At 39.8% G+C, this 25,425-nt stretch overlaps 1 protein-coding gene across 1 annotated transcript; it reads right to left on the bottom strand.

Moving 5' to 3' along the window:
- Positions 1-3,052: 3,052 nt before the first annotated feature.
- ERMP1 (endoplasmic reticulum metallopeptidase 1) lies at positions 3,053-25,112 on the bottom strand. Its single transcript, XM_042804755.1, has 15 exons — positions 24,784-25,112; positions 23,594-23,895; positions 20,119-20,246; positions 19,654-19,759; positions 18,628-18,774; positions 16,409-16,501; positions 14,738-14,950; positions 13,815-14,035; positions 10,102-10,276; positions 9,317-9,507; positions 8,562-8,714; positions 7,852-8,054; positions 7,036-7,151; positions 6,404-6,567; positions 3,053-5,308 (listed from the first exon to the last, which is right to left on the bottom strand). Exons 1-15 carry the CDS (start codon positions 25,053-25,055, stop codon positions 5,144-5,146), a joined length of 2,649 nt encoding a protein of 882 aa, XP_042660689.1. The 5' UTR covers positions 25,056-25,112; the 3' UTR covers positions 3,053-5,143.
- Positions 25,113-25,425: the final 313 nt, after the last annotated feature.

A 25,425-nucleotide genomic window follows, 5' to 3' on the forward strand; every position in this document is an offset into this window, starting at 1 on the left:
TCAGTGGAGGAATGGAGGAAGAAAGGAGGGGGGAGGTGTGCTGGAGCAGAGACCCCCCTGTATCCTGTGGGGAGACAGCAGGGCGGCCCCCCCTGCCACCCATGAAGATCTACGGTGGAGCAGACATTGATTTATGGCCTGTGGCTTCTGCTTGCATGATCAAGGTTCTGTGACCAAAGAAGGCCGGGGTCTCATGAGAAAAGGTAGCTCTGCTGCTGTAATTCAGTGCTGGGAGGATTGCAGCATGCGGGGGTGTCCCACGCTGGAGCAGCTCGGGAAGGGCTGCAGCCGTGGGAGGGAATCCAGTTGGAAAAAGTTGGTGTCCCACAATGGAGCAGTGTGGGGAACGCTGCAGCCCATGGGAGGGACTCACATCAGAGAGAGTTTGTGGAGGGCTGTCTCCTGTGAGAGGGGGACCATGATGGAGCAGGGGGAACAAGTTCCAGAAGCTCCCCACCAAAGATGGAAGAAGCAGCAGCGCTGACTGCACCCCCCATTCCCTGCCCCTGCACCACTGAGGGGAGGAGGTAGAGATATCGGGAGCAGAGCTGAGCCTGGGAAGAAGGGAGGGGTGGGGGGAAGGTGTTCTCCAGATGTGGCAATGCTTCTCACTGTCCTACACCGGTATGTGTCATTAGTGTCTGTAATAAATGTCTGCTCTTTTTTTTCTTCCCCCAACGAGTTTGCCTTTTGCTCGTGATCATAAAGGGGGATTTTTCCCCATCCCAGTCCTATCTCGAACCCCAAGCCTGACTCTCTGTCCCTTCTTATGGCCAGAAGATAAGGGAGAGAGAGCCACTGCATGGTGGTTGGCTGCTGACCAGGCTCAAACCATGACATATACAAATGCAGTCCCTTCTCATTATAAGCTGAAGGGAAAAGTTGTCTACAGCTATAATGACATTATGAAAGATGTGTAACTTGTTCACCGTGGTAAGCTGGCTTCAGCTGAAGGAATGAGAGCCCCGATTTAATGTCTCGTCAGAGTTTTCTATCCTAGAGCTTAAGACTGTTGCTATTCTGGGGGGCAGTGAGATGAATGCCAGTTTCGACCGAGTGGCAAAAGTAGCCCATTAAAGGAAGGAGCTTTCTCATACCACTCCGAAAGATACAGCTGGCTCTTACTGAATTTTCTATGTATCATGTACCACCTGAAATAAGTAAACTCAAGAAGTTTCCTACCAGAGAGCACTGAGAAGAGACTTTACAAAAGCCCACAACTGGAGGATGAAGCTAGCTAAACAATTCAGACATAAGGCAACTAATCATTCTTTCATATCTTTTTTAATTTACTGCTTCCTATCAAAAAGAGAAACACCCTACCACCAGACACAGAAAAAGCAATGCCCCGGAATAAACTGTGCTTGGAGACCTTCGTAAGGCAGTTTCTTAAATTCACCTGTAACTACTGGCTTTGAAGCTTGTATTTGTTCCAAGAGTCTCAGACTAGACTGACAGAATTATTCCTTTCTAGATGAACTACTGCTAACTTTCAAGACTGATTCTGAGAAATTTCTGAAAAAAAATGTTTTGTCATTGGCCAGTGATGCTTGACATCCTACTTGAAATATAGGTAGCAGTGACTAGACCTCCCTAAATTGGCTTATACTGCCTGCTCAAGTCTCAGCTTTATCCTTGGCATGTTCTCCAGCTGCACCTGCAGCTCTGACAGAACCATTAGGTGTAGCCCAGTAGAACTTCTTCTGCAGTGAACAGGTAAGCCTGACTAATTTCTGGGACTAATTTATCCTCCAAAACTGGAAGAGATTTTCATGAAGACTGAGAATCCATGTTCTGTCTTCAAACAGAAGTCACATTCATGCAACTTCGCATTGTCTAACTGCAGTTTTGTGACAGCACTTGGTTACTGATTTTGCATGGCTTTTTAAGCATCCTTCACTAAGACCAGTCATCCCGCAGGATCCCTTCCATACTGTTATCAAGAACCAGATTAGGTTTAACCCTCAAGGAAGAAAGTACTGAACAGCTTTACCATGCAGGTGAATTCTTCAGCAGGTATGTCCCGTATGCTACAAAATTAGCCCTGTATAGACTTGTTAGATCTTGTCTATTTGATTAGTGTTTTTCCAACAGGCTTGCAACCCAACCTAAATTGAACAGACATTAAAGGCAGGTCTTGCTAACACAAAACAGCTCAGCTAAGCTCAGTAGTCTGTCACTTCGTGTATGATAGCTGAAAATCTCCTGTTCATTGCACCTATACCAACACTTTCTTTCTTCAAGTGCATGCTTCTACTTGACAGGCAATCTGAAGGTACAGAGATACATTAACGCTGCATTAGATTTTATAACCACAACATATACAGGCCTTCTTTGCAACCACATGCTTAAATTGATAAAATACGTATTTCTGAAGCTCTTTTACCTACAGATATGTAACAGAGAACTATGTATTTTTATAAAGAACATAACAGATTCTCAAAGTCATCAAAAGTGAGGGAAGAACTCTAGCATTAGGGAAGAGTAAAGCAATTTAGAAAAGGCTGTGCTTTTAAGTTGCTTCAGATGAACGTAGGGGAATTCCAGCCAACTAGCTGCTTACTGCCCTCAGTAAGAATAAAGACTTTTCTAGTCCCATGCCCTTCTATCCCTAAAATTTCCAGCTGCTTGCTTTTTGTATTTTTCACAGAATAAGACACATAATACTTTTAATGATAAATAATAAAACACAGTAGCAGAACACTAATATGCTTGTACTGAAAGGGGAAGCAGATGGATACTGAAAAAGCAAAATTTTCCATTGTTTTTCTACCTGTGATCAACTCAGTTGTGCAAAGAATACTTAGCTTTGCTACCAGTGACTCTTAGATACACCTTGTTTCAAGAACCACATTCTTCTCCAGGCAACAAGCCAGTGCCCTCATTTTAACATTTCTCAGATCAGATAATTTTTACATTTTTGAGGCATGCATATTTTCCACATAGCTCCAACTCTAGCTGTCTAAATGTGGAATCATTTAGCAGTACTTCTACTCCAAGCTTAAACAAAACATTAGTGCAATGAATAAAGACAACTCAAATATGCTTTTTATCATGTTGAAAATCAAGTTTCACTGATTAATTTTTATTTACAAAGACAGAAATTTACAACAAATTTTATATCCCTCATAATTAAATTATTTAACAAAGGCTAAACCCTGAGTTAGCAAAAGCTATTGCTTCACTGAAGTTTCAGAAATTGCCAACAAACATTTTTATATTTTTGGCTCCCAGTACGAATTCTTCACAGAGCATTTTCAAAGCTTTAAATCAGAGACAAAACATAAAAATCAAAACCGAGCAAGATGATAAGTATCAGTGCAGCTTTAGTTAACTAGCTGTGCATCAGCTAGAGTACAGTACTAAACATTTGTTGAGATTCAAGACACAGGAGTTATGAACTACAACTCCATTTTTCAAATCATTAATAGCACTTTAAAAAATAATACATGCATAATATAGGGATACTAGTTTCAAATCAGATACAATCAAGCGAGTGATGATTAATGCATATGTTAATGTAGAAAGACCTATTGGTTTTAAAATACTGTGGCCAGTTCATTATGATTACAGTAATCAAACTTCTTACTCTAGCCCATGAGTCAGTTGACAGTCTTCACAAATGTTCTTTGCAACAAATGAAACTGGTTCTTGCCACTATTGTAAACTACTACAGAATCATTTGAAGGAAAAATACCCAACTGGGGAGCTGCTGTCCATCACAGCTCACACTAATTAAAGTGTCACAAAATTTTCTTTCACATGCCCTGCAAACTTCCCAGTACTGGCATGTTTTTACTCAAAATGATGATGCATGCACAAAACCTGCTTGGCATGTGATTTGGCAATACTCATGTAATGAACAAAATCTGTACAACTTGTAGCATGGTATTCATATTACAGAATGTTTTACATATAGTGTGGAAAAAAGCATGACAAAGTCTTTTCAGGAACACAGTTCTTTGAATTGCAGAAACAAATATCAACTATTATACTGCACTGAAAAAAAAAACCTGGGAGTATGAGAAAACCCCAGAGAGGTCAGTGGCTTCTGAACTCAAAGCTTGTCAATAATAACTGGAAAATATTCTAAATCACACAGTCATTTATAAAACCCATCCTGTGGAAATAATACAAGAGCAATCCAGAGATATTAGACATCTTTTTAAAGATGACACTTCTTGGTGTTTTTCCTTATGGAAAGCAAACCGTATTTTAAGAAACGGTTAAATGTATTAGCAAAGTGCAATACTGTCATATTACCAAAAGTCTCTCCAGAGGAGATACTAAAAATTAGCCAATTCTAATAAATTAGAAGATAACTTGAAATTTAGAGTAGACTAATGATAAGACATCCACATAAAGGAGTGGGGACTTAGCACTGTTACATACAAGAAAGCAAGTCACATGCTTATATGCTGATACTGAAAGATCCCAGCTGGAACAAAACCACAAGATGATAGTCAGGTCAAACCAACCCACTCGAGTTGTAACAATGAAGAGAAGGGCAAAAGGGTAGGAACTAAGTTTTTAACAGAAACATTATTTGGAAAAGATAATCTACATAAATAATTACCACAGTCCATCATAATATAAATTTTTCTGCATTGTGCCTTTGCCAAGGAATGCAGCTCACACAAGCATCATAGCTTTCAGTGACTTTATCGAGTAACAAAATCAGTATTTAGGACTTTGCCACCTCTGTCCCCCCACCATGTGAACAGCATCTTTTAGTTGAAGGTCATACTTTAATAGGACGGGTAGGATCGGTAGGTGTTAGTCCCCACATATGTAGGAAGTATGGTTATATTTTATCAAAATAACTTCATGAGGCCCTTTCATTAAAATTGACATCACATTAACATTACCTTCTCAAATGCAGTTTTCATTTTAAGAAACCTGCTAGTCAAACTGCCATTTCAGTGGCAGAACCAAGGTGAACTGTATTCACATTAACACAAAGTTATCACTATATCCCCAAGAGAGCAGTAATCTTTAAATAGTCACACTGCCAACGAAACACCATTTGTGGCCAAAGTACTTTAAATTCTTGTGAAAGTCTCTGGCATCTTGTTAGAAAGTGTTTGCTACAACAGCATTCTGCATCAGAGATTACCCTATTAGTGCTGCATTACTGTCAACATTAAAAGACAAAAAGGTCGTAAGTGCAGGACCAACCAGAAGAAAACGTCCAGTTTGGAAACCTCTCCAGCAAGGCAAAGAGTTGCGGTGACTTTTGATCCTCCCCAAAAAAGTAATGTGCTGCTATGGCGAGGGAGACTATTCCATCAGAATGCTTTTCTGGGGTCTGAAAGTGAGAAAAGGGCAACAGAGTCTTTATGATTGTTTATGGCTTTTAAACGTAAGATCAATGCAGATGCAGTTTTCTACAATCTTAGTATCTATGCAACAAACTTCATCCTGCACCTGTTAAAACACTTCCTATCTTCAAAGGTATCAGTCTGACTACGTGATGAGTTCACTTGGAATTGAACATGCCTCTGACATGCTACACAGCTTGCATATGCTCGAACTTCAATGTTTGTATCTGTCAGTTTTGCTGATAAATTCAGACATGGACTCTGTCACAGTATTTATACTGGTCTTTCTATTGTGAATTCTTAGGATGGAAAGCCTTTTCTGCCTAGCTTCGCCACGATCAACCTCACAAAGCTTGTCACACTGCAGACTCCTGTCTGCCTTTATCAAGTACCCTCAGAGGATCATTTGGTTAAGTATTCAGACTGCCTGATCCAGGTGAGAACAAAGGACTTTCTGAACTTTCAAAGGTTCTAGTAATATTTACTCAAAGAATAAGATACTGTTAAACACGTAATAAAAACATACAGATCTGCAAAAAGTTTTTCACTGGCAAGTTAATAGAGGGGACCATAAATCCCATTGGAACAGCAATGCTGGAAGCCTTGCTTCCAACTGAAAATAATGTAAAAGAAAATACAGAAAACAAACAACTCTCTTCAGCTTTAAGACAGATAAAGTTTCCCACCAAGGACTCCATATAATTTCCCAAGACCAAGCAAAAATATATGAGAAGGAAACTACTCACAATAGGAAAGAGCTCTGAAATAACAGCAATAAAGATAAAATTTCAAGAACCATGAGGTTTAAATCAGAGAAATCCAAACTAAGACCAAGACAACGGAGACAAGGAAAATACTCTCCCTTTAGCTATCTGGAAAGTTAGTGGACTAAGCTTCAAAAATGTATGTGAGCTGATATATAAAGTTGAGGAACAAATTAAGAGAAGGAAGCTGGAATTAGTATCTATTAAATAAAACAAATCTTAAGAAAGTTATTATGATATTTTTCATATAAGAATGAAGAAATGGTGACAACAGGGCACACCAAGGGAATGCCAGGTTTCCAGCAGCAGCAGACTCACCGTAAGTTCTACCCAGAAGTGCCACGGTGTAGCCTGCAGTCCGTGGGAGTAAAACACAAAGTAGTCTCCTCCTAAGCTAGCAACTGGCGTACCATCCCCAAGAGACCACGTGGACAGAGCTGACCCTTCATGTGGCCGAACGTACAGAGACATGTGACTTGGACCTGCAGGGACAGGGATACTTACCCAGAGGTATCAACAGGTAGAGGTAAAACAACCTTTAATTTTCCTATATAGTAGAATTTTATCTGTGTATTACTATTCAGGTCTTCCAAACACCATACAACTGTCTTCTTTACAGAAGAAGCTTCAGTTATTTCCAAGCAGTGAGATAAATGAGATGATGATGTAAGGAGAGGGACAGAGTTATAAAACGGGCGTTAAGAAAGGACTTGCTATAAAAAGATCAAGGCTTACTCAAAATAAGCAAGGTTATCAGTTGTCCAGGTAATAACTGCAACACAACACCTACAACTTCTAGTGTGTTATGAAACTGAATTAGTTCACACTAATCTCACAAAGCTCACTATTTTGGGAATGGCACTAGAACCTGCAGTACTGGAGTCAAAACCTGATTTATTATGGGCATAAAAATAAACACAAATCACAAACCAGAAGCTTCAGTCACTCACCAGATACTTCAAAGCTTAACCTTACAGAATTCCAGGGCATCAGCTCCTTGGACAGAACTTTAAATTGAATGGGTCTTCTAGGAAAAATTTCTGTACCAGGAAGATACCAGTTTTTCCTGTTCAAAAAAAAAAGCTGGTGCTAAATATGAGAAGCCAAGAAGTAGTTTTCTATAGTATAGATGACTGCTGTTACTAAATGAAATATTCAAAAACTACCAATTCTAGCAGAAGGCAGGAAAGTTAGCAGCTTGTGGCCAAATAAATATTTAAAGGACATATTAATAGCAAAATAGTCACCAGTGTATTCATTCATTACCTTCATCAGCCTTAATTTACAAAACAATAAAATAAGTAAAAATATCTGCACCTTCAAACTGCTACACTTCTGCTCACAAGATTCTTGGGGTATGAGAAATAGTCACAGCAGCTAGTTTTCTTCTGTGGAGACCAGCTACTTTAGACTTCCTCTCATGTCAGCTGGGGTTAGCAGGGGAAGAAGGGAAGAGACACACATTTGCTTACTCTGAACTGCACTTTAGAAGGTCCCCCCTTCTCCTTTTTCGACACTGGTGCTGACATCCATTTTATACACATCAACTTCTACAGCTCCTGCAGCAGACCCAGCAATCTCCTGCAGAGATTCTGGCAGAAGACAGTGCACCTAGACAGAAGTTTAATTGTCTTCTGAAGTGGAAGGATAATTTACTTTTAGACCAAGATCAGCCTTACTTTTTCTCTCCTTGCATAAGTGAAATTGCATAAATGACTGATGTGCTTTGGCAGTAAGTGCTCAAGTAAAGCAGTGTTCTTGCCAACCTGAACATGAAATGCACTGGTAGAATCCAAGGAAGGCCACAGAAAGGAGCTTGCTCCTCGCATGGAGTTCTAATGGTGTCATTGATTTCAGGTACATGCGGAGTTATGTGAGATATTCCATTATAATCAAATCCATTAATCCATATACCAGAGTCACTTTTAACCACATTTCCATCTAGATCATGAAATCTTCTGCTCATGTGCTAGAAGAAAGATACACAAGAAGATGATGCAGCCTGTGCAGTTCGCAAGACTCAGAAGTGAGTCTGAAATTATCCTCCATATCAATCCCTAAGGTTTACTGCATTTTCAGTATGCACAAACACATACCTATTTATGAATATATAGAGAGAATTATTCAAATAAAAGAAACATACCATGAAAACATCTACATTCAGACGATGACTATGCCTGTAAGTAACTTCTCATCTCCTATCATGTTTAAGTTATCATTGCTTACTCAACTCTCCTACTTAAAATCCCCTAAAAAACCCCTGCTCTTCTGGCACAGATGACCTGAACACAGAGCCTGAACAAGAGAAACATTTGCAATTCTTTCAAATCTGGGAATAATTGTTACAGTTTTTATATCAAGCAAGAAAGAGAAAGTTACTCTTTAAGGGGAAGGGGGGTGGAGAGGGTTAAGCTTTGGAAAAAAAAAAAGCTCTTGGAACCAACAGAGGCAATATGATATGCAAGGCTTTTCTTACCTGGAGAAAGACTCGCTTAGGCTTTGGATTAGCTGCATCAGAACTGTAAGGAAAGAAGATTCCACTACAGACAAGAATCAGAGTGACTGCAAACACAGTAGTTAGAGCTATTAGCGTTGCTTTTGTACTTTTGATGAGGTAAATGAAGTTAATCTAGAGAATAAAAAGATGGCCCAGTTATAAAACTGCAAGACTTCAGAAATAAGATACCACTCATTTAGCTCTAAAATCCAATTATGGAACTGAAAGTACATTAAAAATGGTATCATTGCAAGTACTACCTGCCACAAGACACTTTTTTGTAATCTCAGTATTTAAAATGAAAAGGAATAAAGTGAGTCCTTCCTGGAATTTTAAAAAATTTCTTATTTTTTAAAGTATCTGTCAACAAAAACCTAGAACCTTTGTAGCAAAAAACCAAAACAAAACACTGAGATTTTTTTTTAAGTGTAGCACATGTATTGTTCAGTCACGTACTATACTTCATCTAAAATTAATGGCAAACTCCAGCACTGAATTGCATATTTTAAACCGAGCTTTAATACATCATCATAGAGCAAATATATTTTTGTAACCCATTCTCCAATGGCTTTTCTTTGACCAACACAAAACATGGAATCTTTGACATGGTTCATGGAGTTTCCTGTAGCATTTAAGATATTGTCAAATTATCATTACCTTCAAGTATTAATATAGAAAACATTGATTCTAAACTCCAGAGAAAGTTTAAGAAGTTTAAATAACATTCTACTTACGAAGTAGGATGACAGAATCATAGTGATGACCACAATAAATCCTGCCAACACCACATCTGGTAGAATTTCTGAACCACTTCGTCCCATGATAGGCGTAAACATTTCAAATACAGTCCAACTAAGATACATCATATACAGATAGGGAACAAACATTCCCAGCATGTACATCATGACAAATTTCATTGTGGCACCTACAGGGGATAGGAAAAAAAACAAACAAACAAACAAAAAAAAAAACAGTACCACCCATAAAAGCTTAAAAGGAAAACCACAGAGCTTTACTAATATATCCATATACTGCTGCAAGGCCCAATACACAATACTGGTCCTCATCCCTGATATGAATATGGAAAGGGGATGTCATTTTGCATAGCCAATGCCAATATAAGTCTTTCAAAAACACCACAAAACTATTCTTATATTACAAAAAAAGAACGTAAAGAGTTCTGTCCCAAATGCTGTTTAGATATTACAGTATTTTTTAAACAATCTTTACTGTCCATCAAAGTATCTGATCAGTTATTAATAACCCCATATAGCATTGTTCTTTTTAGCCTGAGACACAGGATATTATTCAGTGTATTGTTTTTTAAAGAGCTTCTCCATAGTTTCAAACTGTCTTTAGGTCAAGAACACTTTTTCTTGTTACAAAAATCTCACGTTTACTTTGACTATTCCAGTTGAAAGTTTGGGATTTCTTTTGCTTAAATAATAGTTTGGAGGAAAAAACTCAATAGCAGGGGCAAAGATTTCAAAATACAACCTCCCCCCTTCAAAACCCATACCTTTTTGGCTGAATTCTTTATGGATCATCATCTTAGTGAGTAAAGGAAATGCTACCCATAACATACAAATGAATGCTGAACAAAGGCCCATCTGAGTAATCATAGCCAATGCTATAGACCAAATCATCAATGAGGCATCAAAAAAAGTATCTCCCAGGTACAGTTCATTCACGTTCTGTAACAAAAAAAGCAGCTATACTCATTACTGAGCATATTCCATGTATCACGTCTCATGAAAACACACAGAAGAATCCTTAATTCTTGTATATAACTGTTTTCCTTGGACAAAAGAATTTTGACAAACATCATCTCACCATTCTCTTACCATCCATGGCAGTATATATTTTTTTAATTCTTTAAATCCGCTCTCACACAGCTTGGAAAAGATTACATGGGCTGGGGCGGAGGGGGTATGGAAATGTACAGGTGACAATACCAAGAAGATGGAAGGCTAATGACTCAGGTACAAAGGCAAGAAGGGCCTTTTTATAAAAAGCATTGGTATTCATGAAGCATATAAGAAAGTTATGTAGTACTTAGTGTGACAAAATTATCTGTATCTCCTGAGATTCAAAAACTGGTTTTGAACAGCAGATGTTAATGTACTTCTTATACAAGCACTGTTATTAGTGCACAAACATTATACACATATGTTGTGCCACAGCTGTCACTTCAGAAGTCTGCTTTTTTAAATGTATTATTTGTTTTGAAGAAAAGACATGCATGGGTCAGATAATACACAGTATGTTTTCAATAAAGAAGGAAGTTTAACCATCAAAAATGTGGTTTGTTTTTGTGGTTAAGTTACTTGAGCAATGCTGCAGTGTTTGTAGTGCAAGAGTCTTAACTGTGAATCCTGCTAGTAGCAAGGAGGGCTGCCTGCATGAACAATGGTGACTAGAAAGCACCTAGTTCAATTTTGGGCTGAGAATAAAAAAATACGAAAAGGAGGGGGGGGGGGAGAAAAACATATGAGTTGCCAAACCTATTTCAAAACTAAAAGCTTATTAATTCACAAGTTCTTGAGCCACTAACAGAAAACACCCAGGCATTGCCTGTGATAGCCAAGAGATTAGCTTCCAAAATTTTTATGCAACTCTATGTACAATGTAAATTACAGAGGCAGCATAAACTGTATGGTGTACTGCAAGCTACATCATGCAAGAAAATGAAGAGACTCATGGTATCAAGTTGGTTGATCTGCTGATCAGACAATTAGCAAGCAAGAAGAAGATCCAGGGCCTGGAACAGCTGAATATGTAATGAAAGTATGCTCTTCCTCAGCTCTTGTGAAAGACTAGAAAATGGTAGCATCACATCTATTTTATAAATGGCTCACCTTTTCCACAAAAGGACTCCATCACATACATATATTTGTTAACATACACATATCTGTTAAACCTGACCCCAAAAATTTAAAAACCCACTTCCAGATAAAGACATGATGGATCCACCCAGAACTTTCCATACAATCAAATTTCACTAAGTTCTTAAAACTTCTTCAAATACTTGGATGAAGCTGTCTTTGTCTGACAGCTTAGGCTTCTTGAATTCCCTTCTCTAAACTTGTACAAATGGCCAAGAAGACAAGTAACAGCAAGCTGAATGACTAAATATTACTGGACCTAAAACCAAAATCTAACAGGCTCTGGTAGTTGTCTTCTGCCTTGGAAGAGTATCATCTGGGCACCACCTCAAGGCCCTGTTTGTTTTTAATACAAAACCATTAAACTATCATCTAAACATATGGGATTGTGATGACCTATAATTAGGAAGTTAAGTCGTGTTTGTTAGTCCATGAAAGAGAATTCTAAGCAAAAAATGTAGATGGGACAGTAATCATGACAAATGACAGCAATGGAGAGGTAACACACTAAATCCTCACCAAGCATTGCAGGGGCCTAGATGACCTTTACCTATTGCAGAAAGGAACATGGCCTATCAAGAGCTCTGTTCCATCATCCAATGATTAGAGGATCACATGCACCCTGATGAAGTTTGCTGATGATACCAAACTGAGTGGGGAAGCAGACACTTTGGAAGGGAGAGCCACCCTGCAGGAACACCTGGATAGGCTGCCTAAGTGGGCTAAGAAGATCCCTATGAAGTTCAGCAAAGACAAGTGTAAGGTCTTACACCTGGAAAAACATAATCCAGGAGTGCAGCACAGGCTGAGATCTACCTGGCTGGGGAGTAGCTCTGTGGAAAAGGACCTGGGGGTCCTGGGGGACAACAACCTCAATATGAGTGAACAGTGTGCTGCTGTGGCAAAACAAGCCAACAGGATGCTGGGTTGCATCGACAAGGGCATCACCAGCAGAGATGAAGAAGTCATTCTCCCATGCTACTCAGTGCTTGTCAGGACAGACCTGGAATGCTGTGTTCAGTTTCGGTCCCCACAATACAAAAAAGATACAGGCAGGCTGAAGAGGGTGCAGAGGAAGGCCACAAAGGTGATTAAGGGACTGCGAAGGCTGAGAGAATTGAGTTTACTCTTCCTTGAGAAAAGAAGGCTTAGGGGAGACCTTATCACCATGCTCCAGTACTCAGAGGATGGCTACAAAGATGGAGACTGCCTTTTTAGGAGTCACATGGAAAGGTTGAGGGGTGATGGGTAAACCTTACTCCTGGGGACATTCCAGTTGCACACAAGAGGAAAATTTTTCACAATGAGACCAATCAGCCATTGGAAAAATCTCCCCAGGGAAGTGGTGGATTCCCCAACATCAGACACTTCCAAGATACAGCTGGACGGGGTGCTGGGCCACCTTGCCATGTCCATGCTTCTGCCAAGAAAGGTTGGACCAAATGATCCTTGAGGTCTTTTCCAACCTGGTATTCTATGAGTCTATGATCTCCGGCTCTGGTCAAAACAACTAACAATCAGAATAATCATAGAGGGAAGGGCGACTACTCAAATTTTTACCACAGCTTCATTTAGAAAGTTCTGTACAGCACAAATTACTGTATTAGAAGAGAGCATAACAGAACTAGAAATTCTGATAGATATAAGAAAAAAGCTCTTATATGAACCATATAAAAAAACCCATGTTATTTGCTTAGAAGGTTATGAATACAAATGACATCAGCAAAACAACCTGCTTAATAAAACAACAGAATAAAACAGAGAACTGAAATTTCAAGTTTCACAACAAAACGTAAATGATAAATTAGATTAAAAAAAGAACAAAAAGATTAAAAGATACATAAGGAGGTACCATACCAAAGTAAATTATTAAGTTTAGGGAACCTGTCATACAAGCACATTCAAAGGCAAGAATCTGGTAAAATTCAAAGAACATTCAAGTATATATATAAGATTCCATAATTATCAAGAATATGGAAAGGTATAAATAAAAAAAAAAAATTCTCCAGCTGTTGCTCTGCTCTCTTATCACTAAAGTGATGGCAGGAAGGGAAGGTGCAAATAGGCAAAGAAACAGTACCTTATATTGTATTATACCAGGCTTTTGCCTTTTTTTCCGAGGCAGCTCTTGAAGGTCATTAGCAAGGAAAAAGCCTTAAATGACAAAGCTCTTAACTCTTAGTAGAACAATTCCTATGCTTAGATGAGGCAATTTTTACATCAACATTTTAAATACTTCTGCCCAATACAGAAAACTTTTTGCATCTTTTAATCAACATAAAAATTAAGTCTTTCACAGATTAGACACTACATTACCCTTCAGCATCAGCAACAAGGTCAGGCTTACCTTGTAGAAGAACTTCTTGGCTAGTGTATGCACAAGAATGAGCTTAGCTGCAGCTGCAGTGCCATACAGAAACACAGAAACATAGAAATGGGTGTACCAAGACAGAGACCGTCCAATGACAGAGACAAACACCGCCACTATAAGGACTGTCACCAGTGTGCAGACCCAACTTAACAGTGTTAAGCCAAATGCAATGAAGAAATTCTTCAGGTTATGAATAGCTGTGAAGAAGAAAAAAGAAGTTTCATTCAGTCATGCATTCTACTGCACACTGTCATCAATTGCAATCAAGGTTGCAATTATCCCACAGTATAATTGCTTTAATGACCAAAATAAAACTGCTTGAGGAGTCCATTCTGAAGTTTTCTTAACAGCATGGTCTTAGCTTGCTTCTTTTCAAGTCTTTTTGCAGTCTTCCCTACTGGAAGATTTATTCCCAGAGTACCAGTATATTTTGCAGATTACCATGTTCCCAGTAGTAAAAATTTCTCTAGGGAACCAGTGAAGCCACTCTACTATCTAACCATCTTATCTGATGGTGAAGAAACATCATTCTGAAGCCCTACATCTGAGAACAAAGAGTTTATATAGATAGAAAGCAAATCTTTTTTTTTTTTTTTTCCATTTTCAGATCTTTAGAAGATTTAATTTTAATCTTCAAGAAAGGAGAAGAGATATAATCATGATTCATAAATGACAGACAACTAGGCCTATCATACTGTTTCTTCATCGCAATTACTCATAGTTGAGAGATATAAACACAAAGCAACTTCTGTGGCATGCTGCACACCTGAAATTTACTTCCGAAGTTTATCTAAAAGGATGTCATGATGACCTGACCACTTCATCTACTAATTGCTATTCGCTAAAAAGTAATGTGATTGATTTTTTTTTTTTTTTTTTTTTTTAAGAACTAGACTTACCTCTAGTTTTGGGCTGTATTATTTTCTTGCTTAAATAAAGAAAAGCAATTGCTGCTGTAATATGATTCATGATGGTGCCAACACGAGCAGGATAAGCCACAACAAATAAACCAAGTACATCAAAGAACACAACATTTCCATGTCGGTACTCAAAAGATTTAGCCAGCATATCTGATGTTGCCAGGTATTTTAGGACAGCTAAAATATTGTCACCTATTAAAAAAGCAGATACACAACATAACTACATCAGCGTTGATGAATCAGTACACAGCATTCTTAAAAATAAAACTGTACTGTTTATACAGTACTTATTTATATATTTTACTATTTGTAAAAATAAAACTATCCTCAAAGATATGATATACAAATGATTATTCTGAAACGGGTATTCGATGGTACACACAGCATAGTATTTTCATGAGTTAATCTATCCCTAAATGAGTGATACTAAAATAAATATACTTGTCACTAAAATAAGTATACTTGGGAAGCTTCATGTATTTAAACACTGTTGCAACGAAGGGAGTAATCAAGTTTTCGGTCCATAAGCCCTTCTTCAGTTGATATCAAAGCACTGGACTTCAAGTCTAACCCATAGAAGAGTTTGTAAATTCTTAATCTTCCTCCTCTTCTCCTTGCCTCTAGTAACCCCTTTGTTTTCAGTGACTATGAATTACATGTCCTTCTTTCCCTAGATGACTGTAAGGTAGCAGACAAGGAAGCTATATTCTATTGTAGCCTGCAGGTACTAACCACCTTTTCCTTTCCCACAGTACAGCCAAATCATGTGTAATCAAATGAGAACAACTGTTGCCAACCTTTGTTTTGCTTTTACTTGACCTGTAAAAGTGCTTACTGGCTAAAAAGGTTGTGTGTCTTGTCCGTCCCCACCCCCCACCCCCTTTTTATTTTTTTTTAGCTATGATACGTTTAGCAGGAGATGTTCTATGTAACAACCATGACCAGTAAAATCATATTTCTAAAAGGAATTTAGAAGTGTTACTTTCTCTCTTGAAACTTCATTGGTGCAAGAAAATGTTTAAAACTCTTATTCATGCTGGTCATCTACGTCGGCTTCTGTATAAGCTTAAAGAGGGAAATGGTCAAAATTCAGTAGACATTTAGGATTATGTTAGTTTTCCCCTGGGAAATTTACTGTCATTTTCTTTACTGCAGTCTGTCAAATAGCCTGCTATAAGCAAAACCTATTAGTATAAAATAAATCCTGTTTATCTACAATCTGTGTGCTACCATGTAAGTTTGAGAACCATTCTAAAACAAAAACCTCTCTTGGGAGATCAGTCTCTGTGCCATCAACTTAACCATAAGCTTCTCATGATGAACATCATTAAGGGACTTACTGAGAGAAAAGGACTGCAGAACACAGAACAATCAGGTATCAATGGCTAAATTATAACCTTAATTAGATTCCACAGTTACTTTCAAATCAAAATCACTGAATGCTGATAAAGCTTATCTTCCCAAGTTGACCAAACCTTTGTATTTTAAATAAATGCATTTAGTTAATTCTTTGTTCCTTAGAACATGCCTAGCATGTTCTAAATATGTAACTAAAATTGTTAATTTCTTGCAATGGTAGTCTTACAGCAAAATGAAAAAGCAGCTACAACACTACTCTTTAATAAATTACCAAATTCTTGAAATACCAACCTGCTCTCTGAATGGAATCTGTTAAAATTCTGTCTGACGTGTCATATTCTGTATGATAAATGTAGCCATTTTCAATAAAAGCCAAGTCTATTCCTACAGAGAGAGAAAAACCATGTTTGAAATAATGTAAACCTAAAACCTCGAAACAAACATATGAAAGCCTCAGATATATTTCACACAAAATGTCACTCTACTTTATAGCCCACTCACTATCCCTAAAGATGAACAAAACAGTCTTTTTGGTAGAAGGAAGACTAACTGGGATTCTATGTATAATTAAAAAAGGACACTTTAAAATATCTGTCCTTTCTAGTGTGTTGATTTGCATGACATCTGTACAGAAACTGATCTCTACTGGAGAAGCATGGGAAAAACCTTAATCATTGCAGGCTCAGAAAAGATGTACAATGTGCATTCCAAACATTTACTAGTAAAACATCAATAGAGATCCACTCTGAAAAGTAATGAAAAGCAGAACTGTGGAACTATAGAAACACCTTCTCAAAATACCAGGTATGTTCTTTTTACTTCTAGTTTGTAAAGAGCTTCTCAAATAGCCAGTCTGAAAGCTCATGATTTAAAAGTCAAAATAATTTATAAAAATAAACAAAAAATATTTACCAATAAAAAAAGGTTTTCTGCAAGATTAATTATACATTCAGTGCATCCCAAACACATACCCCCTCAACTGCGTATGCAAAAAGTTGCTGTCTGCAATCTGTATCAGAACAATTTTGCAGATTTACCAAATCAGACCTCAGTTCTACCAGTGGACAAAGAGGAACAAATTATTTCTTTAACTCAATTATTTCATTTCTATTTGTTTAGAAAATACAGGGGTCAGTGTGAATTAATTTACCATTTATGATCCAGGTACAATTCTGAACAAAGAAAGAACACATTGCACAAAATCAGCTATGTTATTTTCAGGCTAGAAGCGTACTTTGGAACAGTTCAGAATATGCCAGCATGTTTTGTTCAAAGAATCAATTCACAAATATCACTTTTCTTGAAAGTGACTCCAATGGCAACCTGTGCCAGACAGCAAGGACTTTACAGAAGTTTACACTCCTCTGAATTGTGTTCACCTTGTGTGTTCCACATTTTTTCCTACCAGTGATTCTCTGCAGAGTGGATAGCAAACTGTACACTGTCATGGCTTGATCCTGGTCAGCAGCCAACCACCCCACAGCCGATCACCCACCCTCCCCCCTGCCTGGGAATGGGGGAGGGAATTGGAGGGGTAAAGGGAGACTCACAGGCTGAGATAGAAACAGTTTACTAATGGTAATAAAATGAAAACAATGACGGCATTATAAAATATAAACGGGCAATGCACAATGCAATTGCTCACCACCTGCTGATCAATACCCAGCCCGTTCCCAGCTAGAGATCCCGAAACACCAAGATCCCACAATCGCAATCCTGGAAGTGAGAGAGAGAGAGGGCCTCTTCCTGACCACCCCTCCTCTATATAGTGAGCATGACATTACAAGATATGGAATATTTCAATGGCCAATTTGGGTCAGGTGCTCTGGCCGTGCTCCCTCCCTGCTTCTTGTGCACTTGCGCATGAGCAGAACATGGGGAGTTGGAGAGTCCCTGAAGTCTCGGTAGCAGCTGAAAACATCAGTGTGCTGCCAGCATTCTTCTCATACCAAACCCAGTGCTGAATTTAAAACACAGCACTACTCTAGTTACCAAAAAGGAACATTAACTCTATTCCAGCCCAAACCAGGAATACCGATTAGCAAAACCAAAGAGCTGCTGTCCTGTGCTTGAGTATAACAAAAAAAGAGTAATGAAAATGCATTAATTACTAAGTCACTATCTTTAAAAAAGATGAATTTGGTTTATCCATTAGGTAGACATCTAATTCCTGCAAGGAGGTTATTAGCATAGTTACCAAAATGTTTCAAACTAGAATATTTAATAGTGCCCTATTAATTCCTGGAGTGATTTCCCAAATTTCAGGAAACTGTTCTACCATGTAGTTTCTTTCAGGAAAACAAGCCTCCAAAAAACATCCTAAAGCAGTCTCCAAAAAGCAAATATAAAGGGTCTGGCCTTAGCAAAAAAAGCAGGAAAATTTGCTCCCAAACTGAAGGACAAACCAAATTTGAGAACTTTCACATAGTCAGCTGCAGAACAGTCTCCTTGTTATAAACTTAAGATAAATGGTTGCATAATGCACATTGACATGTCTTCTGATGACATACCTGGAACATTGCCAAAGTCCCTGTAGATACGGAAGTCTGTATCTGCTGGGATAATACCACTCTGAAATATTTCCTGTGCCACCACAGAGGCAAAGGGATGTTTGGCTGCAACTACGTATGCCTGTACCAGCCAAGGATTCTCAGGTCCTAACAAAAGATGAGCAGAGTTCACAATAAATACTTTTGAACTTCAGTTCAGATATGTATCTTTACGGTAACAAATAAGTAAGGCAAAGGAACTCAGAGTTTTAACACTGTTGTCCCACAGGGTATATACTAAGTGCATTTGTGTTGGCTGAATGACTCACACTTGAGAGAAAGAATTAGATACGCTTGGCGGGGTGGGGGGGGAACCACAACCACTGATGCCTTGAGTGTTCAGTGACAGAGTAGATGAGTCTTTTTTGGGAGATGGCTTAACACTGATGAAGAAGTCACAACTTTCAGCCGTTTCCAACTTATCTTCTATGTATCACACCTCAAAACACTTATTTAGAGAAAAGTCTCTCCACTAAAGCATTCAATGCAAGTAAAAAATTAAGTAGCTCCAGCAGAAGGAAGTCTGCAGTCCAACTAGGGCAGAGCAGTTTAACTGCAGCCTGCAAAACACAGAAATTTTGCTGCTTCCTGAGCAACAGATGGAGTTCTAATGCCAACATCTCTCTGGAAAGATTTTGAAATAACTGCTGTGAAAAATAAATGAAGTATGTGAAAGCATGAGTATGCAAGACATGCAAGACATCCAAGTCTCTTTTTCTCCTTATTACCTTGATGTAAAAGGGAAATACAAATTCTGTAACTCTGTTCTACACTGTCTTCCCACCTATGGGGGAACTTCTGTGGCAGTGCTTTAGCCCACGTGTATCTAAAGAGGGAGAGCAACTTACTTGCTGCACAGGGTTAGGAAAGAGGCACAGAGGTTCTCCTGTCTTTTGCTTATGAGTCACTTTCAATACTCCCCCAAGTCTATATTGTTTATTATCAAATTATCCTAGTGTAGAAACTGGACACAATGCAAGCTCATACCTGTTTGAAAAACAAGCTCTTTTCCTCCTACACCTGCTGCCTCGAGGTTAATAAAAGCTCTAATTGACTTGGCCCACTCATGTTGCGTAATGAAGCCGTGACTAGCCTTGATGGGAAAAAGAAAAAAAAATAGTTCAGGTATCTTCCATACCAGCCTAGATGTTATTTTCCCTCATGTATGATCATAACTCAAGAATGGACAAGGCAGCCAGATCAGTTACAACACAAACAGATGCAGAAAATCAAAGTCTTCAAATTAAACTGATATGGACAATATTCTTAATCTATGTATATTTTTCCCTTTGGAATCAAATACGTTTTCCTCAGAATGTTAAGACTGGCATTTAACTAATATGTCAACAGCTTAAATACAAGCCATATCTGCCGTTACTCTTCCCTCTGTCAGTCTTAATACACAACTTTGATGTGTATTTTATAGTTCTGGCATATTCAGCATATTCTCACCTGCAAAATATTTTCTTCTGCACCATTAAACAAGAATATGACAGCATGCTGCAGGGGCTCTGATGATTTTGAAAGCGTGTTAAGTATTTCAAGCATCACTGCGCAGCTAACAGCATCATCACTGGCACCTTAAAATAATCAGCAGAATAGTATGACTTACAACAAACACATAGAATTGCAAAAAGAAGAAAAGAAGAAGAAGAAAAAAGCTTTATGCTATCTCAGTCCCTTAATCTAACTGAGGTATAATTATGTAAAGTTTTAGTATATTTTCTGCTATTGCTTGTACCCTGTGTCTATACTAGTTAAAAGCAACAGCAGAAAGAAAAATAATGTTGAAAAATTGTGCAAGTGAAATACAAGATATCAGATCCAATACCAATGTTCAAGAAAAGTAGACTAAGCATGTTACTAACCAGTAAGCAAAGTGATCATTATCTATTTTTCTAAGAATTATATGAATAAACAAGAACATAATTTTTACTTACAGGATACTAAAATTTTAAAAAAGAAACATTCCCACACAAGTCACCCTAAAGCGTTCTACACCGTTACAGTGCACTCAATTAAGTGGGTAAAACCTCAAAGCAACATAAGGCCAAGACTGTAAAATAAAGCAAGGGAAACACCAGAATTCGCATCTTTAAAACATTCTTAAAGTATACATTACAATACAGTATTTTAATGATCAGATACTTCCCACCACCCTTCTTTCTTTGCATAAAACCGCTTTTGATCTGAGATCAGTAGTCTGTTCTCAGAGTTCCTCATTCAACACTACGCTAGACTTAACTTCCTCACACTTCCTTCCATTCCCTGCCATTTAAAAATCTTGATTAAGCATCCATAATTTAGTCAAGGTCTCCCATTGTCTCATTTCTCTCACTTTGGTGCAATCTGCAGCAACTCCCAACCCAACTCTAATCAATAAAATTTGGGAACAAACAGATAAATTTAACCTCACCCCTTTAGACCTGGGTTGCATATATGATCCCAACATGCTTGAAGATGATGACAACCGAGTGGTCAGGACTCAGCAGGCTATTAGGGCAGACTCATTAGCTGCTAAAACTGTTTAATTTACATATAATACCAGCATTTCCAAAGCATGTACTTTGGCAAAATTTAGACATATCTGCCCTTTCTGTGAAAAGGGCATATTCCTGATATGAACACAAATCTCAGTCAAATTTTAGCCTTAGCTTATTGTATGGAAGTACTTTAGAATAAATAAACAAACCCAAAATCTTTCAAATACAGTGTTCTCTAACTTATTTCTCAGAAATTAATGCCTTGTTCTGCCAAAAGCTTTCCAAAAAGCGCCCCCAAATTTCTGATTTAAAGCCCTGATTATATTGATACCCAAATTTATTAGTAGCCTTCTCTTAGCCACACTGAGCTCTTGTATCTAACTTACATTGTGTTGAAAACTCCGCAGAGAAGTGATTATAGTTTCCAGCAAGATTAATCACTTACCTGCCTTGCTGTGAAGCTATGAAAGGTAAGTTATTGGTTTCAACAGACATACAGATTCATATGTGATTAAAGCAGCCATGTAGCCATAGACTATGACACAAGCTCACAGTGAAAGTATCATCCTCAAATACTTCCTTTACAGCAAAACTGATGGGAGGTTAAAACAGACTTTCTGGCAACTATCAGTAACCTAAGAAAACACATTATTAGCTACTTCTGTGATTATAATTTTAAGGATGTTTCTGCCTTCAAGTTTATTACAACAAGAGACATCTTTCAGGAGTTTAGAGTTTACATTTTTCCTTCACAAGGAACTCAAGCTTTCTAACACTGAAGCTCTAATGATTTAATAAGCTTTGTTTTACTCATTTCATATGCATAAGCATCAACAACAGATTATGTTTTATTATCTGATTTTCAAATATTTTACCCATCGATAATTGAGTCCTGCTGATTCTGGTTAACTACTACATTTTCAGTAATGGAAAGAAAGCTGCAAGCAAATAACTTATACAGGAGCATAGAAAACAAAAGGTTCTTTCTTAGGTTATAGTATAAGTTTCACACTAAGGAAATGAAAGACAGAGTAGATCCTCTTAGTTGTGATAAAGGGCTAGGCTGTTTCATGATTAAAGGCAAGCATATAGGCTGATTTTTAGCTCCTCCACAGACTTCTGTATAATGCTATACAAATCACTATTTTTTGGCACCTCTGCGCAAGGCTGGTGAAGTATTTACTGATTGAGTAACTGTAAATAAAGTAATTGATGTAGACGTAATCCTGTGTTAAAACCCAAAGAAATGGATACACAATTTACATAGGGCTGGAATTTAAAGATGGTTTTTGATACTTATTGCGTTACGCTTGTGAAGTATCATTTCTAAGTCTAGGCAGCCGTATTTAGACTATAAATATGGTAATTAGCATCTCTGCAGTTCCTAATTCACATAGCATGTGTAACAAACATGCAGTTATTAAGCTAAGTTTGGAAACTCTTCTTGCCCAAATATGATTGAGGAAAAAGAAGTTGTGTATACTATTTGCTGACAGAAAAAAGGCACCATGAGTATGGCAAGTGCTTTTTTTCTCTAGCTAATACTCAACTGTTTTCTCAATAATGAAGACTATTTGCACGTGCCAAAGAGCAGAAGTTTACCTCCAAAAATAAAATATCATGTGGGGTGCAAACTAAGAAACTTCAGTAAAACCTGAGCTGTTGATGACTGGAGTCTGTACGTATTTTTCAACTGCAATAACAAAAATACACTTGCAGCTGAGTGTTACAGCAGCTTCCCAGCACTGTTAAAACTATGTATTTACAAAGCTGTTTACACCCTTGTTGCAATAATTAACATGATAAGATTTATAAAAATGCAGAGGGACAAGAATGAGAGAGTATGCACAGTGACAGTGTAGCAGCGAAAGATGTACACACTACCAAGACAACAGGACCTTAATCTTTGATCACTATAGTCTTTTGAGGCAGAAGCTTTGAATGAAGAAAGAAAAAACCAATAGTTTAAGGATATCGCACTAAAAATCTGAGATAAAGTATGATAGCAGCAAAGGGAGGGGAAAACACAGACTAGTTAGTAAGGGTGTGAACAGGCTCTGGCACAGAGCATCCTGTGAAAGGAAAGCCAGGATTAAATCCAGGATTAAATAAAGTATGGAAAGACCTGAACAACAGGTGGAAGCAGCACATGAACAACATGCACAAGCAGTGAATTACAAGAAAGGCAGATAAAACCAAACTTTATAGAAACCTAAATATAGTATCTGTAATTTGCCACCTACCAGAAAGTGCAAGTGAAATCCTGACTTTAATAGGGCCAACCCGTCACTCTAAACACTGAAACTCACTGAAATCAAGCAGACTAGTTGACATGTGCAGTATTCTAGCACGTGGCTATAAGGCTACTCAGTATGTGAAGACAGAGAGCCAAGTCCTGTGGCCTATGTAATACACAGGAACACAGAATGAACACGAGGACCTACCCGGGGTATTTGGTACAGAATCAAAGTGACAATTGGATAACATTGCGTGCTCAGCTCCATGTCGGGGTTCCAGCTTCACTACGACATTGGTTATGTTTGCGTAGTAACTAGTAAAGCCTCCTAAAAAGTCAATGCTGAAGGAGCCTGTGGGCCTCTGTATGTCTACAGATATCTTGTGAGCATCTGTGCTTTCTTTTTCTATTGCCCTAATTTGCTCTAAGAGGTAGTTTACTGCAAGAACTTCATTTTCCGGACTTCCAACTGTTCTGGGCCCAATTGCTGTTATGCCGTCAAGATATCCCCTGTAAGAGATAAATTACACATTCAGCATCAATGCATTTTACATTTAATGCGTAACTTCACAGTAAGTGGAAGACACTAAAGCCAACTAGATGGTGACTGTAGTCAAGATGCCAAAGATCATTATGGTAATGGGCATATAGTACTGACCTTTAGTCAGGGCTCCTCATCCTACCTATCATGATATTAAATCAAGCTAATAGTTTTCCTGTTTAAACATATGAACCCAAAAAGAAACAAAAGAGTGAATGGAGATTTGATCTTTAGCAAGGTTCTGCATGTGCATACATGCTCTACCCCCCCCCCCCCATGCCTGAATAAGCACACCCTTAGTAAGATTTACACCAAGTAGAAATTTGCAAAGAAACTTTCACAGACACTAAGTCCCTTATAATGCTACAAGAATTAAACTATGGAAGACGCATTATTTGATTAGCCCCCAACAGCACCTTTGGGAGGCAGCCGATACGAGATCTGCAGCCCTTACAAAATTTTCACCTACTTTCTGCAAGCATCCAAGCGAGCGCAGAGCTCTCGCCAGGGCAGGAGAGACACCAGCGCGCTGCCAGGGCCAGCGACCCACCAACGGGCGAGGGAAGCCGCCAGCGGCCCGGCCAGCCGCCGGGACCCCCGGAGCGCACACCCGCTGCACCCTCACCAACAACGGGGCGCTCCGCCGCCCGCAGGCAGGTCCAGGCCCCCCCCCCCCCCCCCCCCCCCCCCCGCCGGGAAAGCAACCGGCAACCGCAGCTGCCGTCGGTGCAACCCCGGGCGGACTCTGCCCCGTGTGACGGGAAGGTCTCACGGCTCCCCGCCGCCCGCCCGGCGCGTCCTCCACCGCCACGGTGAGGGCCGGCGGGGCAGCCCCCGGCCCGCCCCCACGCCCGTACCTGGCGCGGTGGGCGCTGAAGTCGCGGGGCCCGGCGGCGGGCGGCCGGCCCAGCAGCTGCCGGTGCGAGACGTGCACCAGCGCCCGCAGCGCCAGCAGGTACAGCAGCACCGCCGGCGCCCCCCGCGCCTCGCCCAGCGGCCACCGCCGCGAGCCGCCCCGCTTCTTCCCGCCGGGGTCGCGGTCGCCGTCCTCCCGCGGCGGCGGGTGCCGGCGGTCGCGGTGGCCGCCGGGGGCGCGGAGCCGCCACACCGCCGCCTCGCTCCGCTCCATGGCGGGGCGGGGGAGCGGGCCTGGCTGCCGGCGTGAGCTCCGCCGCGCAGACGCGCGATATGGAAACGGACGAGGGTCAAAAAGCGTCCCGGTTTCCACCCCCGCGGGTGGGGGCAGCGGGGCGGGGGAGGGGGCGTGGGCCCGGCGAGTCACGGCCGTTGGGGCGGGCGGCTGCCGCCGTGCAGGCCCGAGGCCCGGCCTCCTTCTGCGGGCGGTCGGCGGGGGAAGGGGCCGGCCCGGTGGCGCTGGGGCCGCCCTGTCCGGCCGCAGCGCCTCGGCGGGCAGCGGCCTGACCAGGGCTCGGACCCCGGGGCGCTGCGGGCAGCCTCGCCTCACTCACAGAGGCGTGCGAGTCTTCGTGTTTCCACAG

The sequence above is a fragment of the Tyto alba genome, unplaced genomic scaffold, assembly GCF_018691265.1.
Source record: "Tyto alba isolate M040663 unplaced genomic scaffold, T.alba_DEE_v4.0 Super-Scaffold_42, whole genome shotgun sequence".
Lineage (NCBI taxonomy): Eukaryota > Metazoa > Chordata > Aves > Strigiformes > Tytonidae > Tyto > Tyto alba.

What these genes read in the sequence shown, in the direction of transcription:
- ERMP1 (XM_042804755.1), bottom strand. Translation starts at nt 25,055, where the DNA reads ATGGAGCGGAGCGAGGCGGCGGTGTGGCGGCTCCGCGCCCCCGGCGGC. An exon ending in GGACTTTGGCAATGTTCCAG is followed by an intron (nt 16,502 to 18,627) that starts GTATGTCATCAG and finishes CTCTCTCTGTAG; the next exon opens with GAATAGACTTGGCTTTTATT. An exon ending in AATACAGCCCAAAACTAGAG is followed by an intron (nt 14,036 to 14,737) that starts GTAAGTCTAGTT and finishes TCTTCTTCACAG; the next exon opens with CTATTCATAACCTGAAGAAT.